The 18,608-nt window shown below is 32.6% G+C and overlaps 1 protein-coding gene across 1 annotated transcript in view; it reads right to left on the bottom strand.

The window, feature by feature from the left end:
- Positions 1-385: 385 nt before the first annotated feature.
- The window catches only part of Pex23 (tectonin beta-propeller repeat-containing peroxin 23), a 47,954-nt gene continuing 29,731 nt past the window's right edge, over positions 386-18,608 (bottom strand). Inside the window, exons 10-14 of the mRNA XM_072520380.1 lie at positions 16,689-16,911; positions 13,648-13,828; positions 8,108-8,423; positions 2,394-2,539; positions 386-559 (exon numbers count right to left, since the gene is read on the bottom strand). Coding sequence (XP_072376481.1) covers positions 521-559; positions 2,394-2,539; positions 8,108-8,423; positions 13,648-13,828; positions 16,689-16,911 — 905 coding nt within the window. The 3' untranslated portion in view covers positions 386-520. The remainder of the gene's footprint in view (positions 560-2,393; positions 2,540-8,107; positions 8,424-13,647; positions 13,829-16,688; positions 16,912-18,608) is intronic.

Here is an 18,608-nt window from a genome sequence, read left to right as displayed (position 1 = left end):
GCCTAGGTGAATATTTCGAGGAGTATCAAATAAAATATTGCACAGTTGTTTTTTTGAATGTTTTATTTTGTCTTTATCGAGTAAATTTTGATTTTCATAAACATTTGCATTATTTTATTAAGACGCTAAAGTGCGTCCTCCGTATATTGTTTGACAATCCTACAAATATGAGGAGGTCACACATGGGCGCTGCCACAGCGAAAGGGTGAAGATTAAAATTTGTTTGATTTTAAATTATGACCTTTTTTATGCACCTGAGTGCATATATATTATATATTATATTTTATACATTATGTTGTTGTTATTTTTGTGTTCGTATTATAATTATAATGTACTTATAATTTCTATAAAAAAAAGACTTTTGGTAAAAATAATTTATTGTATAAATAAAAAATATCAACAAAATAGGACTAGCGCAATCTCTACATAAATAAAACTTAATACTACATGTTCTTGGATGTATAAATCCGGCAAATAAAAATGGAATTTTTGAACTTCATATAATCACATTAGCTTAGTATTAATTGAAAGCCCTTACACTCACATGCTGCCAATTGCCCTAAAACAAAAAGAAATCTTTTTATATGCAGTTGTGGTAATCTGAAAAAAACATATAGCACGCATAATTAGTGCGAAAAGAACAGTATGAGGTTAATTACTTATTTTAACTTATTTTAAACTTCAACTGTGGCTTATTCCCATTAAAATAACAATACATTTAAGATGATACAAGAAAATAGCTTCAGAACAATACAGTATAAGGTTGTTCTGCTAAAAGAGAGAAACCGAATATAGTACGACATTAGTACCGATACGAGCTTGTTTTTAAAACCCATTAGATTGAAGTGACATTCAGTTTTGATAAGGGAAACGTCAAATATACGTTTATTTTTTTCATTACTAATAATTCTGGATTTATTTGCAAAAAAAACAGAATAAAGAAATTGATATTTCAAATTAGAAAAATGGTAACCTTTACAACTCAACATAAAATTTAAATTATTAAATAGCATTATTGTGAAAGTAGTGCCGACGATATAATCGGTAGCTTTACGTTTTCATTGGAAAGCCCTGTGCCAACAAAATCTACAATTCAGAACATTATTTTTAAATTTGAAAAAACTGGCTGTGTCAAGAATTGTAGAAAATGCACGTATAGTGATGAAGATGAAAATCAACCAGCACGTACAATTAATGAAGAACGGGAATAGCGTGAAACTGGTATTAGTGCTAGAACTGTACGAAATATTTAAAAAAAAAAAACATATACCATTGCTACAAATTGCAAAAAAACTAAGGAAATTTTCCCAGCTGATTATGAATGATGGATGGTGTTTTGTGAGGACATGATGGAACGCACTAATTGTGATGAAGATTTCATGAAAAAAATCTTGTTTACAGGTGAGTCTTCTTTTTCTTTAACTGGTCATCACAATCCATCTGTTACTGTAGGGCATTCAACAGAAAATAGGCACATAAGTGTTCCTTAAAAAACACAATACCGTCAAAAACTCAACGTTTGTGGTGATATTTTAGGTGACAACTGGCCCTTTTTTCATTGTGGGCACTTTGTGTCGTCGTAAATACCGAGAACACCTGAGAAATTACATAGTTTGGTTGCAGCAAGACGACTGTTAAATATAGTGACACTTCATCTACTAGTATAAAAAATATTAAATGGAAATAATAAGAAAGTTTGTAGTAGAGGACAAAAATGACTGAATGATGATGTTGAATAAATATATCAGCTGTGATGTACATACAGTTGTTTGCTGTTGTGTATGCTGGTAGATAAAATATCTTAAAATTGCGAAAAACGTAGTAAGAAATATAATAGCGTACATATTGAAAGAAATAGGTTAAATAGAAATCCTCGTCGACTAAAATAGTGAAGAGAATAACCAGTTTAATTCCTAGACATACTAGGACAAACAGTGGAAAAGGGAGATAAGCCAATAATTGGATGAGGATAAATATTTAAAAAAAATACTAAGGCGAATCTGTGGAGCGGTAAATGAAAATGGTGTCTGGAGAAGACGATACAACTTCGAACTCTATGGAATATACCAGGAACAAGATATCGTAAAACACATTAAGATAGGACGTCTGAGGTGGGTAGGCCATGTAATGCGGATGGAGCAAACCGACCCAGCTAGAAAAACGCTCCTGGATAGACCTATTGGTCAAAGAAGAAGAGGAAGACCCAGAACAAGATTCCTAGATAACATAGATCAAGATATGAGAAATATGGAAATACGTGCTTGGCGGAGGAAGGCGATGGATAGGGACGACTGGAAAAAAATTCTTGGGGAAGCTAGGACCCACACAGGGTTGTAAAGCCAAAATGATGATGATGGATAAATTAGAACTTAAAATATTGTACAATTTATTACCGCTATTCCAATATCCCAACCAGACCCTGCGGGATTTGCAGCGCATATACCTTCCCTTCTCACTATTATTCCAGCATTTGTGGTAGCCCAAACTTGATTATGACTAACACTCACGTGTTTGAAGCCTGTTGTGTCTGAAGCAGAACCTGAAAAAATAATTTAGTAGTAATTTAAATTAACTATTAATAAAACTATACTAAAATTACAATAGGAATTTTCAGGTTATCGTTTCAAAAGCATAGACTGCGCCTTGATGAGTGCAGTTCAGTGATGGTGTGAATTTATGATAGTCAGGGAAATCATTGTAAGGATGCATCCGTGAAAAAATATATTTTTAGATACTTTAGAATTTTTAATGGGCACTATTTGCAATATTAAAGTTATTCGGTCACCATTTTTTGTATTTCTTGACATTTGACTATAGTGCCTAATAATTCAGAGAAAGAGTACTATGCCATTTTTCAAAGTAAAAACGTTTCACGTAACGATTTATACTCGGAATTTTGGAATTATATGGAATAAATATACAAAAACATTTCTTATTATTAATAAACTAAATTTTATGCAACAATTGTTTAAGTTTAATTATTCAAAAAATAATTATATTAATTAAATATATTACACAATCGTACGCCATTGATACGGGAATACTTCACATTTCAATAATATGATGGTGGGGTGGCAAACATGGAACCGTCGCAGTACAGTGTTGTCAATACTTTATAACCGTATACTAACTCTATTTACCTATAAGTTTGTTTTGATCAATTTGATTCGCAATAAATATATATAACTTTAATAAACTGTATTTATAAATACAATAGCTTTAAAAACTAATTAATTTGTGTGCTAAAATGCCTAAACAACTAGATAGTAGTTGTCCAGAACTGGTTGCTTTTTTACCATTGAATGCTATGAGAAAGGTAATTTAAAGAATTTAAAATATATAAGTTTGTTTTATTGTGTATTTTAGCGTGTTGCAGCAGCCTTAAAACTAAGTGTATCTACTATAAGTATTATTTATAAAGCTGTTAAAATAATGAACTTTTAAAATCACCTCCTAAAAAACAGTATCACAAAAAGACTAAAACTAATACAGAAGAGTTGAATGTTCGTGGTATCCGTGATATTATTTATATGTATATATGTAAAATCAAGTAATAGTATTACATAATAAAAGTTACTGATTTATTTAGTGCCTCAGTATTTGAGAATTAAATTTTAAATGTATTTAAAATTATACATTTTTATTTGATCTTTTATAATATTGGGGATTAAACTTATCTCGTTTTTCACATTATTGGAAAGTGAAAAAAGAAATTTTAAAAATGCGATTATTTTCTTCATATTAAAAATCCAATTGACTAGTGTATTCCTTAATATTTGACATTTTGAAAATTCCTCACTTATTAACTATTCTGATGTTTTGGCAACGCTGTGGGGTTCTGACGTCGTAAATCTTGAATGACGTGCTTTTTGATCTTTTTTATATGAAAAATTCTATATACACAAAATCATAATCCTTATCTAACCTTTGACATAAGGCTTCGATGAACGTACTGATATATTTGTTTGTCTTGGTTTCCGTATGGATTTTGTCCAGGTATCATTGTTATAACTTACTGTTTTTTTTTTTCGTTAAAACCTTACATACGCTGTTTAGATCCATTTTCTTCAAACACTACAGTTTATTTTTCGCTACTATGCCCAAAATTAAAGACGAATTGTTGGCTATATATGATCAGCCATAATGATCAGTTACGTTTGGTAACCAAGAAATACTCTCAGAAGAAGAATTAGTATAATAAAAAATAAAGAAAAACACATTTCGTATTATATCTTTTATCTCAAATTTTGTCGTTGGATATGTTTTATGGATTTCTTTCTTAATGTAACCCTAAAAAATGAGTACATTTTACTAAATTCTGGTAATCTGGGTGGCCAACGTAATTACTGGTCCCTCATTCGATCTATCCTTCTTGAAATTGATTATGAAGTTCACCTTAAACCAATGTAAACAGGCCCTGTAAGAATTCCTGTTCAGATATACGAAGTGAAATTTTTTCCAATAATACAGGTAACTGATTTACTAAAGAACCTAAATCTAAATATATTTCACCATTTACATGATCTTCAAAAATATGCGCCCTACATAGCTACTAACAAAACCTTCCTACATTATTAGTGATTATTAATATAACAAAATGATACGATGGAGTATCGAAGGACCCGACAGAATTGGCTGTAACGAAAACCTTTGCCGGATGTCTAACAATCTAATATTTTCATTTTATACTGACATCGTTGACTAAAAGTGGTGGTAGCAACTTTTGACTAACCCAATTTCTGACCGAACTGACTAGAAAAACTGTATCTTCTGACTCTAAAGTTGACGCACCATGTTTATATATCCTATAGAAACTATAGTGCATTCAACTAACTTACACCTCTAAACGATTAATGGAATTCGCAGAATATCTTTCGTTGTAGTAAAAGGCACGGTAAACTGCACTGGAGTTCTTCATAATCTTTTTAATTACTTACTTTGTTTAGAATATATTTGCCTGTATTATCAGTTAGAGTTAATTTGTATAAAATGAGGAGCAAAAATTCAAATGGAATTTTAAATATTATTGTTTATTTGGCTAATAATCAATGTACAAATATAATGGTTAACCTGCTGTACCATTATTTTGTAAATAACAAATAATAGTTTGGGCACCCCATGCAGAAGTAAATATAGATTTAATTGAAAAGGTTCAAAAAAGGTTTTTAAGATATCTATATGTTAGAAAATATAATTCTTATCCATACGTGTCTTACCGGAGTATGCTTGAAACTTTCAAATTTGTAACACTGGAACAGAGACGGAAAATGCAAGCAATGCTATTTGTATATTATATTGTGAATAACTTAAAATATAAAGATTTATTCTTGATCAACTATATAAAGTTCTTGGTACCTAAGATTAACTTAGGTTAAGTCATAGAGGGCTGTTTTTTATAAAACAACATGATGAGGCAGTGCAATATAATACTAAAGAAAAATAGCGACATTAATTTCACTAATTTTATTTTCCCGGATCCACCACTCTTCTATTAATTTTTCACATTTATTTACAGTTTTGGCCCATATTTCTGGAGTTGCAGTTTTTAGAGCTTCTTGCCACATTTCCCTAACTGCATCGTCACTGCATCCACTGCATCCAAGGTGATTATCATAATACGTTTTACATATACCCCAGATGTGTTCGATGGGATTAAAGTGGCAGTGATACGGCGGTAACCGTTGTACTTGATGTCCATAACTCGATACAATTTGGTCAACTATATAAATTGTTGGTTTTTCATTACGTTTCGAAATTTCCAGCAACTCTGATTTGAAGGCGTATTCCGGAAAATTGATATTAATTTTAACTAACCAATTGTTTGTGCTCGGTACGTTCCACGACTGTTTTGGTTGTTTCTCCAAAATCTGCGAATGAAAAGGTGCATTATTTAAAACTATAACTGATGGTTCACTCAAATTAGGTAACAGTTTCTCCTCAAGCCATTTAACAAACATAGCTGCATTCACGTTTTCAGCAGGTAATTTTCATGGTAATCAGCAGATTTTGATTTTGAAGAAAAAATCAAATCTGCGTTTTCTATAAAGCCTTCTTTCCCTCCTGCATGAAGAATGATGTGTCTTTTGCCTTCGCTACCTGTGTGTTTTATTGATTTTACGCTGTCGTCTTGCCAAATTCTTTTAATTCCACCCTTTGCAAACATCCATGTCTCATCTAACTATACGAATGTTGCATTTTCAGATTTAAGTCTAGTATAATCTCTCAAAATTTTATTTCTTTTGTGAACCACACTACTCCTTTCGCATAAAAGTATCCTATTATTTTCTTTTTTCAATTTAAATCCTTAATCTCTCAATACTTCTCCAAAGGCTAGTCCTCTTAACTTCAGAAACTTGTCTTTCTCTTATTTTGGCCAGAAAAGTATCCAAACTGACATGTTGATTGTTTTCACGCATTCGATACAACATATGGCGAATTTCAAATTTTTCTCCATCAGATAAGTCAATGCTTACGAGTTGTTTTCTTGTCTTTGTGATACTCAGTGACAGAAAGATATTCTTGAGAATCTCTGACAAGTCTTCATTACAGATTTTAGCTTACTTTCACTCATCCCGAGTGCGTCACAAACGCGTTGATTTATACTTAATAATGACTTTAAAGGTCCACCATTATCTCTTTTCATGGTAAAGTATTTATGCACATTTGCAATTAATTCATCAATATCCAACTTATGTTTAGGCATAATGGTCACTTGAAACTACACGTTTGAATTACAATATACTGAGTTTAGATCAATATGGCAGAAACTTTCTAACTGTTGTGCTTGAGAGGTAAAATATAATATAACTGCTTACAAAGATCCTAAACACTTTAAGCACATTAGCCTAATAATCATTAAGGAATGTCATAGACAGATAGAACATAGAATGTACATAAACAAATTAAAATGTATCTCACAATTATTTTATTTTTAGTACAAGTATTTTCATTTGAAAATAAAAAGTTAAATATATTTATCAAAACCCTAACTTTAACCCGTAATCGTAGACGTCTCAAAAACGGTACACTCTAACAGACATATGGTCAATCTAACGACCACTATTTAAATTGACAAAATGTTCTAGTTTACTCCGAAGTATTTTTTAACAAAAATTAAAAGTGATATTTTAGTACTTTGTATATCTACTTTGAATATAAATTATCCTTACCAGGATAGTATTTGTTTCAGAAAAAAATTATTAAACAAGTAGGTGAAAGAAATTTACGTTAATAATATTATGCAAGAATACTATTTGTAAAAAAAATGTAACAAAATATGTAAAACTATGAACAATGGGTTAATGACACATATATTTATTTTATACCTAAAATTTAGCAAAGTGTTAAACATTATGGAGAACACCAGTGCAGTTTACTACAACGAAAGGTTTTCTGCGAATTCCGTTAATCGTTTAGAGGTGCAAGTTGGTTGAATGTACTGTATATACCAAGTTTTTTAACACTTTACGTTCTCTCTATCCGGAAACATAACCCAAAATTTTAACAAACTGATTATAAAAACGTGTCTAAATTTGACACAACGTGTATCTTTGTCCTATAAGTTTCAAGACTCTACTCCTACGTTTTCTTCAAGACTTATCGTACAGACAGAGAGCAACGCGTTCCAGAAAAACCTGTGGGTCCCTAATAATCAGAAAAACACTAAAACAAATCTACTTAAGTGGTATGTTCATTGTAAGAACGGCTCATTCAGATGATTGTAAATAAATTCTTTACTTCTTCTTTTTTTAAAGGTTAAAGTAAGTTTATTGACGTTTCAATTTCCACTTCGGAAATGAAAGTGGAAGTTCGGAAGTTTAGTACTTCCGTCAATAACTTATTTTAACCTTAAAAAACCAATTCTTTACATAAATACTACTCTTTTAAATTATCAAGTTTACGTAATAATGTAAATTTAACAACTATAATCTAAAATGTACATGTTAACAATATTTTTCATAATTTTTAATTTCAGGATTTTTGAAAACGATTTCCGAAGTGGAAATCGCAACGTCAAATCAAAATAATTAAATTTAATTCTTATTACAGTTAATTGTGATTCAACTCCATCTAATAAATATCTCAATTATAATCTATTTAAACTTACTTAAAATAGGTGGATCAGCGACAATAGTCTGCCAGTGCGTTCCTTCTGGAAAAGTAGGTGTGATCTCCTTCCTTACGTGTATTCGTTCTTGATGATCGACGGCCCAAACACCAATCGAACTGACCGATATCTGCTTGAGTTGACCACCTTTCGGAGCTTCCACACATATCCATTTTTCTCCTTCGAGTTTTTCCTCAGTAATACCAAAGCGATAATAAGCACAGCCTTTCCTTCCTACGGCCCAAACTTGTTTGAACGGACCGCAGCTAATACTGGTTAGAGGTTGATCTGTATTAACATGTTCCCAAACGTGACCCTAAAAAGCAAGTTGTAAAGCTAATAAACATTTTTATTTATTATATTCAAAAGTGTCCCGGTTTTTGGGGGAAGTATGTATTTTTGTCGATGACCATATTAATTAACTTAACTATTGATTAATGATTATTAATTAGTTTTTACAGGGACACCGACAAACAGAAATTTAGAATCCAGTGTTAGTGATTAAACTTTAGGATCATTATTTTATATGGTTACGATTCCAATATTACTATTGTTTCTAAAAGATTGGTTGCATTGGTAGTGTGTTGGGTAAATTTATGGAAGGCAGATCAACAACAGATGCCATTTTCATTAGAAGACAGCTAGTGGGTTGGCGGGTTAAAATTGCGCTGAGTATTATTTTTTAATCACATAAAACGTAAAAAAACGTAAAATTTTGGAGTGAGGGCATTTTGGCTATCTTAACGGAGGTGACCCCTGTCATGTGAAAGTAGGATTGCACAGGTTATCCTAAAGCATTAGCAATGCTTAATGTTGGATAAGATAACAAGAACTACAGAGTAACATGATTAATGATAACAATATGATATAATATAATATATTTTGGATGGTATACTACAAGTATTGTGAGATGAATGTATACAATTTCTGGGATAAAATATAGGATAAATTCGTTAATAATCGATAGCTAAAGAAAAAACTTGGGTTACGTTAACAATACAGAAAAAGGTACAAATTAAAAAGTTGAGGAAGATTTTGCATAAAATATAGTGATATTATTTAAAAATATACAAGACTCAGAAATCCTAGAAAATTGGGGAACATCGGAAGGCTAAATGTATGATATTATAATATCTATATGTTCTGAACTTCCCCTGGCGGTCACCACTATAACAGATGCTAAACTATATATATATATATATATATATATATATATATATATATATATATATATATATATATATATATATATATATATATATATATATATATATATATATATATATATATATATATATCAAGAAAAGGAGTACGACCGTTAATCCAATATAAATTAAGGAATACTCGAAGAGGACATGTCCTCATGGACAGAGATCAATATCTCAGTCTGAGTCAATCTTTGTTAGATGATGATAGATACTGTCAACCTCTCTCTACCAATTCTTGCTCTAAATTCACTAATAAAATAAATAAATCCATTACTCATTTAAAAAATTTAAAGATCATAGATCAACCACTTACAAGATTTTTACATAATTATGATGGATATGCTCTAGGATTTTATTGTCTACCGAAAATACATAAGCCCACGTTGAGCATGAGGCCGATTGTTTCCTCCATTAATTCACCAAATACTAATATTTCAAAATTTTTAACTGATATACTATCAAAATCTTCTAATTATAATAACAACTTTAATATTGTTGATTCTTTTCACTTTAGTGAATTTATTAATAACTTTGAACTTCCACAAGGTTACATTTTAGTGAGTTTTGACGTGGTATCTCTTTTCACTAATTTACCTTTTTCTCAAAATCATTGGAATTCTATCCAACCTAACTGTTCTGTATCCTGGGATGTATTTGCAGAACTGTTGCAATTAGTATTTGACACTAATTTTTTGGTCTTTGATGACAAATATTATCTTCAAATTTTTGGGACACCTATGGGTTCCTCAATCTCTCCCATCCTAGTTAGTTCTGTATTGGATGATTTAGTATCTGAACGTTTGGGTCTTTTAGATTTCCAAATCCCTTTTATTAAGCGGTATGTTGATGACCTATTATTAGCCTTACCCCCAGACAAGATACAGGCCACCTTGTCTTTGTTCAACGAGTTCGATCCTCACTTACAGTTCACTGCTGAACTTGAGGACCCCACCACAAATAGAATTCCCTTCTTAGACATGCGTGTCATTAGAATGGGAGATAACACCGTAACCACAAGTTGGTATAGGAAACCAATGGCCTCTAATAGGTTTCTCAAATATAAATTAAACCTAATTAAAGCTTTAAGCTGCAGGCTAAATAGACTGATACATCCGGTTAATCGAAGGAAATCCCTTCAATTACTTAGAAATATTCTAATTGAGAATTCATATCCATCTTCCCTCATTAATAAATACCTTTATGCACAAAGTTATGGTTCCTCTTTAAATGACATACCCAATGGTGACCAACTCAGAATAATATCGAATAATTCAGTTAATAACACTGTTCTGCCTAATACTGTACTTGGGACTCCAACCACCCATTACTCATCTCTACCTTATTTTCCTCAAGTTACTGAAAAACTTATTAAACTGTATAAACAGAAAAACGTACCGGTTAAAATTGCGGTTACGAATGCTAAGACTATCAGGAATTTGTTTTCTAAAACTAAAACACCCTTGTCCCTTCTGGAACAAGTAAATGTCATCTATCACATACCTTGTGCTGAGTGTGACTCATGCTACATCGGGCAGACAGGGAGATTACTGAGAGGGCGTCTTACGACACACCGCAGTGATATCAACTTATCTAAGCATACTTAGAGAATATCGAAATCTTGGTAAAGCTGTTCAATAGAATTTATGATACTGGTTACATTCCGCGAGAATGGCTGCAGTCATCCTTTGTGATGATCCCAAAAACAGCTAATGCCACAAAATGCAATGAACACCGCTTAATCAGTTTAATGAGTCACTTGCTGAAACTCTTCCTTAGAATATTACACTCAAGAATGTACAAGATACTAGAAGAACTTAGCGGGTCAACACAATTCGGTTTTAAGGGAGGACTAGGAACAAGAGAGGCAATTTTATGTTTGAACACTTTAATACAAAACTGTTTAGATCAACGAAAAGATGTCTACCTCACCTTCATCGACTACGAGAAGGCATTTGACAATGTTAAACATGATATCATGATGGAACTACTACATAGGGCCAACATTGACCAGAAGGAGATCAGAATTATTCAGAATCTATACTGGAACCAAATGGCAAAGGTGAGGATTGATCAAGACCAATATACGGATGAATTTGAAATCCGGAAAGGTGTCCGCCAAGGCTGCATACTCTCTCCGATGCTTTTTAATTTATATGTTGAAAATATATTTGCGGAAGCATTAGAAGACACGGAATTAGGCATTAAGGTGAACGGCATACCAATTAGCAACCTACGCTATGCGGACGATACAGTGATTATAACTGATAAATTGGAAGATCAGCAGTTATTACTTGATAGGGTGAATAGCATAGGTAAAAAATATGGGCTCAAAATCAACATTTTGAAAACGAAATATATGGTCATTAGCAGAAACCCTCCAGAAAACCCGATAATATGCATAGGTGACGATCGCATAAAACGCGTGAAAACTTTTAAATACCTTGGCACCACAATCAATGACCAATCGGATCCACAACAAGAGATAAAAACCCGAATACAAATGGCAAGACAAGCTTTTGTGAAATTCAGACCGCTCCTATGTAATCAAAACCTAAATTTCGAAATACGCTACAGAATGGTCAAGTGCTACATATGGTCCATCTTGCTTTATGGCATGGAAACGTGGACTTTAAAAAAACATCTATCAACAAACTTGAAGCATTTGAAATGTGGTCATTAAGAAGAATGATGATGCGCATACCTTGGGTGGATAGAGTTCGAAACGATGACGTCCTTAACAGAGCCGGCGTGGAAAGAGAACTCTTTAAATTAATTAAAAAACGCAAGATTGGTTACCTTGGGCACATATTGAGAGGAGCAAAATATGAAATACCACAGTTAATCCTACAAGGGAAGATCGAAGGTAGGAGAGGAGCCGGCCGCAAACAATTATCCTGGTTAAGAAATATTAAAGAATGGACAGGAATACACAATACAGGCGAGCTGTGTCACGCCGCCTAGGAGAGGAGCCGGCCGCAAACAATTATCCTGGTTAAGAAATATTAAAGAATGGACAGGAATACACAATACAGGCGAGCTGTGTCACGCCGCCAAGAACAGAATTCTAGTAATGAGATAGTCGCCTACGCACTTTGGTGTATGGCATGTTAAGAAGAAGAAGAACATACCTTGTGCTGAGTGTGACTCATGCTACATCGGGCAGACAGGGAGATTACTGAGAGGGCGTCTTACGACACACCGCAGTGATATCAACTTATCTAAGCATACTTGCCCAGCATGCTATTAACACTAAACACAGAGTGGACTTTAATGAAGTTAAGATTTTTGCCAATGAACGCAATCTCGTTAAAAGACTGTTTTTGAAAATGTGTTCAATACTTAAACACCCTAACGCTCTTAATAAGAGAACGGACATTAGTAACTTGAGCCAAATTTATCATGCATTAATATTGCAGAATTAGGTTTAATATGTTGTTTACTTTAAAAATTGTCCCTTAAGGTGTATGTTCTATCATATTTTCATATTAAATATTTTCAAATTAAAATAAAATAAAATAGTTTCTTACTTTACTTAACTTAGATTTATTCAACTTACATTTTATTGATTATTTTGTCAATGTTACTTTTACATATTTAAAATAATTGTTTCAGCTCAAATAGTTTAATAAAATTTTATAATAAAATAGATTCATAGAATCTATATTATTCTCAGTTCCAAATGTTATGAACCTTAGACTGCTGGAAGTTGAATCAATCTTCACCTGTTGCCGGCTATTCTGCCATAACATAGACTTTTTAAAATACGCCTTGCTGTTCTGTCATATTTTGACCTCAAGGCCACTGTCTTTTCTCGTTCGGCGTGGTACCTAACTGCTTGTCGCATTTCACCGACAGCGACTGAGAAGCTTAACAGTGGTAACTTCATTATAAATATATTTTTTAAATATCTCTATAATTCATGGCAAACTGATGTAAAATGTTGTCACCTACATAACAAATTTACTCAGAAAAAACTATGTCTATTTTAAAAAAACGCCACTTAACCATAATTAATAAGTACACATCATACTTGGCCATACTTGCCGTGGATTCTGGTCACGGCGCCGCCCTTTATCAACAATAAAAATTACTAAGATTGTGAGTATTGACTTCTTTTCAATATACTAGACTTAATGTTTGTAATAACATTTTAGGCTTTTATAAGTGCCGAATTGTCATAAGCAAAATAAGAAATAATTAAGGGGTTGTGTAATAAGTCAGTTTCTGTTTTTTAACATTATTGCTATTAAGATTTAATTTTTGGTCAAAATCTAACAAAAGCTAAATTGTAATATATTATTAAGAATATATTAAAATTGAACAATAACTTACCGCAGGATTAGATTTGGATACTCCAACTCTAATCACCGCCTGTCCACCTGTAGCAAGGGCCCACGCAGCCACGACGGAATCTACAAAATCGCCTACGGGTTCGAGGGATACGTCTAATATTTTAGTGTGTCCCAGTTCCTGCCAAGGCCCCGTCGTGGCAACAGCACACCTCCTATACCACCTGTTAATAAGAACAGAAGTATAATGTTTGACAATAATAATTTCACCTTTATTATATTATAGCTTTTTTTTGTTCACTCTGTATATCATATAAATTTCACAGAAGGTTTTTATTTAAGATCTCGAACTACGTTTCAGATCTTTGAAAGAGGATAAACATAGTCCAATTGTTTATTTACATTGGCAAATGCCGTTAAGAGAAACCAATCGCTATTTTTTTTTATCCCACGAATTCTGTCTTCCTCTTACATGACTTTAAAATAATATCTGAATTAAACAACCAAATAGGCGAGAGAAAATCGAAGGTAAGACAGCTCGGATCGTGGCGAGAGTAATTTCACTTTACTTTTCATTTGGCAGTCGGAATGGGAGGTCAGGTTGGATTCTGAGGGAGCTATATTATGGTTTTCTTAAATTTTTGGTTTATCTCTTGTTATCAATACGATAAAAGACGTCAAGCTGACACAGTATCCCCTAATTCAATGGTTTCCTATGGCAACTTTGGAACCCCTGGAAAGAAGTTCATCCATTTATTCGTCATTAAATGGACTCGTATAGACTACAATCAAAGAGTATGGTGAAAACAACCATAATTTACTGTATCATTTTTATTATTTTTGCTCCCTGCTAAATAAGATTAACTTATGTTAATCAAATTAACATAAGCTGAAATTTTCTTAATGTACCCTTCAAATTATCCAATGATATATAATAGTGTAATAGATAAATAATAACAATAAAAAAGAAGTATACTTTGTTTTTAATTTTTTTGTATGTCTAGTAATTAAATAATCATAATAAAATAATAATTTTTATTTTTTACGTCTAATAATATTTATTATTTAATACAATTTTCAAATCCAATAGCTAGCAGGTACCACTTTAAATAATTCTTTTTTTACTAGAGACCATATAGGCTAAGTGTGATTGTTTCTGTTTTTTTAGCTATATATTTAATTCGACGAGTCCTTTTTATTTAGTTCCATTTTTTTTCTTTACTTCCATTTCAGTTGGTATGATTCCCTTTTTTACTCTCTTTCTAACTTGGTTTTAAATAACCAGTTTCAGTAAACATCTGTGTATATATGTTGACCCACTTCCCAACGCTTGCCGTTGTCTCCTTGAAAACACCTGAGAGCCGGTAGCATTGTGGACGTCTTTAAACCCGAGTTTCTTTGTTTAACTTAAATTCAAAGACAGAACATCCCAATAAGTTAATTTTTACGTCACCTAAGATAGCGCTCAACTTCCTCTAACTAGGCCTCCTTTTTACCCATCAGCCAGGTTTATAGTACAATATAAATCAGTTTGTGCTGCAGAGGGTGCATTAGGTGGAACATTGGGCAGTAAAGAAGTCTTTACAAAATGGGAGAATAGACTATAGATATACGGACTTAATTTCTAATATATATGATAAAGCAACAACATCCATCAAAATAGTTGAACAAACGGAGCCCATTAAGATACGGCGTGGAGTCAGAGAGGGTGACACTATATCACCCAAACTGTTCAATCAAGCTTTGGAAGACGTTATGAGGAAGTTACAATGGGAAAAACGGGGTATTAACATAAATGGCCAATACTTGAATCACTTGAGATATGTAGACGACATTGTATTAATAATAGATAAAAGGGAAGAATTACAAAATATGATGGATGAATTAAATAGCGAATCAACAAAAATAGGTCTACAAATGAATTATAATAAAACGAAAATTATAACCAACCAACCAGAAGAATTAATAATTACGATTGCACAAACAACTATAGAACAAGTAAAAGAATATGTGTATTTGGGACAACTAGTTAAATTAAATAAAGAAAATCAGACCGGAGAAATAAAGAGAATGATACGGTTGGCTTGGGTGTCCTTCGGAAAACTTTCCTATATATTAAAAAATAGAAAATACCCCCAATATTTAAAAACAAGAGTCTTCAACCAATGTATACTTCCTGTTCTCACCTACGGTTCTCAAACTTGGACGTTTACAAAGGAAAACATGGAAGAAATAGCAAAGACCCAAAGAGCCATGGAAAGGCAAATGCTGAACATCAGGCTTCTTCTTCTTAAAGTGCCCTCTCCTTAATGGAGGTTGGCTACTACAATTTTAAACTCTTCTCTATCTTCAGCTGTTCTTATTAGCTGTTCAAAATTTAGCCCTGTCCATTGTCGGATGTTTCTGAGCCACGATAGTCTTTTCCTTCCTAGGCCTCTCTCTAGGAACATCAGGCTATCAGACAAGAAAAGAAATACTTGGATCCGCAACAAAACAAAAGTGACCGATGTATTAACGAAGATAGCAAAACTTAAGTGGAAGTTCGCTGGACATACCATAAGACAGAAACACGACAGATGGAATAAGATGATTATACACTGGAGACCATATAGTTACAAACGAAAAAGAGGAAGCCCACAAATGAGATGGTCAGATGACTTGAAGAAATACGCAGGCCCGAAGTGGATACAAACTGCCTACAATAGAGAGACGTGGAAGAAGGAAGACGAGGCCTATGTCCAAAATTGGACAGCAAGGGCTATATAGATAGAAATAGTGCTGCAAGTGTTTTATTATTTAAAAACAATGAAGTTAATAAAATGTCGAACTCAGTTGCATTGATAGTAGAAATAATAAAGACGTTTTATTTAGGGTGCTTTATTCAACATAAGATATTCTATACGACCAATTTGAAGGCACACAACAATTCTAAAGATTTTAACGATATTTTAAAACAATTGATTCCCAATTGTAAGTGTTCCATTTTTTTTATAATCCCGTATCCCGTAACGTATATAATATATACGTTAATAATTAAATAATTTTCTTTAATGGTTCTTAGGAAAAAATGTTCTATCCACTTACCTTCGACGTCGAACATAATCAGTAAATTGTTTATTGGCGTGATACGTAGCTGGAAAATCTACAGCATACTGCCACCCTTCTTTATCAACGCCTCCTGGTACGTGAAAATCAGTCATCCAATCAGAAACCCACTGCCAGTGAACCGAAAGCAACTTTACTTGATCTCTGGTACGTTTCTTTTTGCCGCTGGCGTCACTCCACATAAATCTGTCAGTCGGTAAGCCTAAAATGCAAGATAGGATCATATAATATCTCAATTTAAAGTACCAAACAAGTTTGAGAATCATTATTTTTGTATCATACAAAAAATGGTGCAATTCTTTAGTTGTTTACGGTTTAACACCTCGTCGGTCGATGGATGACTAGTAGCGTGAGAGATTGTATAAAAATGATTACTTCATTCATAATCGAGATATGGTATGTGGGAAAATATATTATATTAATTGGTTGAGTCTGGTTATGGCTGGTTCAGTCCCTTTTCTCGATACAATATGAGAGATCCGATTAGTAATACGTTAAAGATAGATTGGTGCAGGATACCATGTAGCTCTGGTCATTAATTTCCACTCGTATCACAAATTCAGTATGAAAATCACCCTAATTAAACAAATAAAAATGAGAGTATTAAACATCTCAAATCCCAGTTTTCGCCATAAAAACCTTAACATCCTAAGAGAATTTTTCATATAAAATGGGTATCCTGAACAGTTAGTTTTCAAAATTTTCTCTAAAACTATAGATATTATAACTAACGCAGCAATAAATGGTAATAGTAACTCACAGATTAATGATAACAACAACATAGAAATTGAGAATGATCAAATCGAGATGTCTCGGAGAGAACCTAATCCAGTCATCCCCAACACTCCCCTGGAGAAGTTGGTTAACGTCACAAGATATTTTTCACTATCTTACATAAAGGAGATTGCACCTAGTCTGACAAGGTTACTAAAAATTAATGAGAATACCAAAATTGCACATAACTAACTTTGGGCAATTTGTACAACAAACAAAAAGATAAAACACATCAGCTATGACAATCGGATGTGGTCTACAGCGTCTCTTGTGCAGATTGTAGTTTACATTACATTGGCGAAACCAGTAGAGAACTTAAAGGCCGAATTACATCTCATAATAGCGACTGCAGGTTATATGCAGGGAGATGTGCAGTAGCTACTCATGTAACTAATAAAGAACATAATATGGATTGGGAGTCAACTACAATTTTATCTATAGAACACAACTTTATAAAAAGAAAGTTTCTAGAAACGACATTCATAGCTCAGACTCCTTTAAGCATGAATAAAAGAACAGATATACAGCATCTCAGTGCTATTTATTATAATTTACTGTCCAAAAATTAACCACCTAGGAACTAACACATTGTAACATCCTAATCCCTCTAGAATCTCACTTTTTGGATTTGTAAGATAACATTATGATTTTTCACAGCATATAATGACATAAGATGCATAAATTAATAATAATTTCCATGATAACACTAAAATAAAATTTCTTAATTCACACTTTAGTGTTTCAATACTTAGTAGTAAAAGACCACTGTCAATGACAGTGGAAAGTAGGAAAAAAACTAAATCTCATTAATAACCTTCATTCCTTCCATGTGCTTTGTCTTACCGGAATCCATTAACGACGATGTGTCTTTTGGGTCATTGTGTGTTAACGTCTAGTTCTTTTAAATAATTTTTATCTTAGAACTAAATTGTATAAACAGTAGTAGTGTTTGTTAATAATATTTTACTAAATTTTACATAATTTTAATGACGCGTCAAGGCCTCAACGAATGAGAAGATTGATGAGACAAACTTATGGTTGGTCCAAAACGTGGGCCTTTAACAAACACTTTTGACAGACACTATTGACAGACAATAAGACAGGTTACACAACGAACTAAGGAGA

This window comes from Diabrotica undecimpunctata, chromosome 1 (genome assembly GCF_040954645.1).
Source record: "Diabrotica undecimpunctata isolate CICGRU chromosome 1, icDiaUnde3, whole genome shotgun sequence".
NCBI classification, from domain to species: domain Eukaryota; kingdom Metazoa; phylum Arthropoda; class Insecta; order Coleoptera; family Chrysomelidae; genus Diabrotica; species Diabrotica undecimpunctata.
This window is presented reverse-complemented; position numbering and strand designations above follow the sequence as displayed.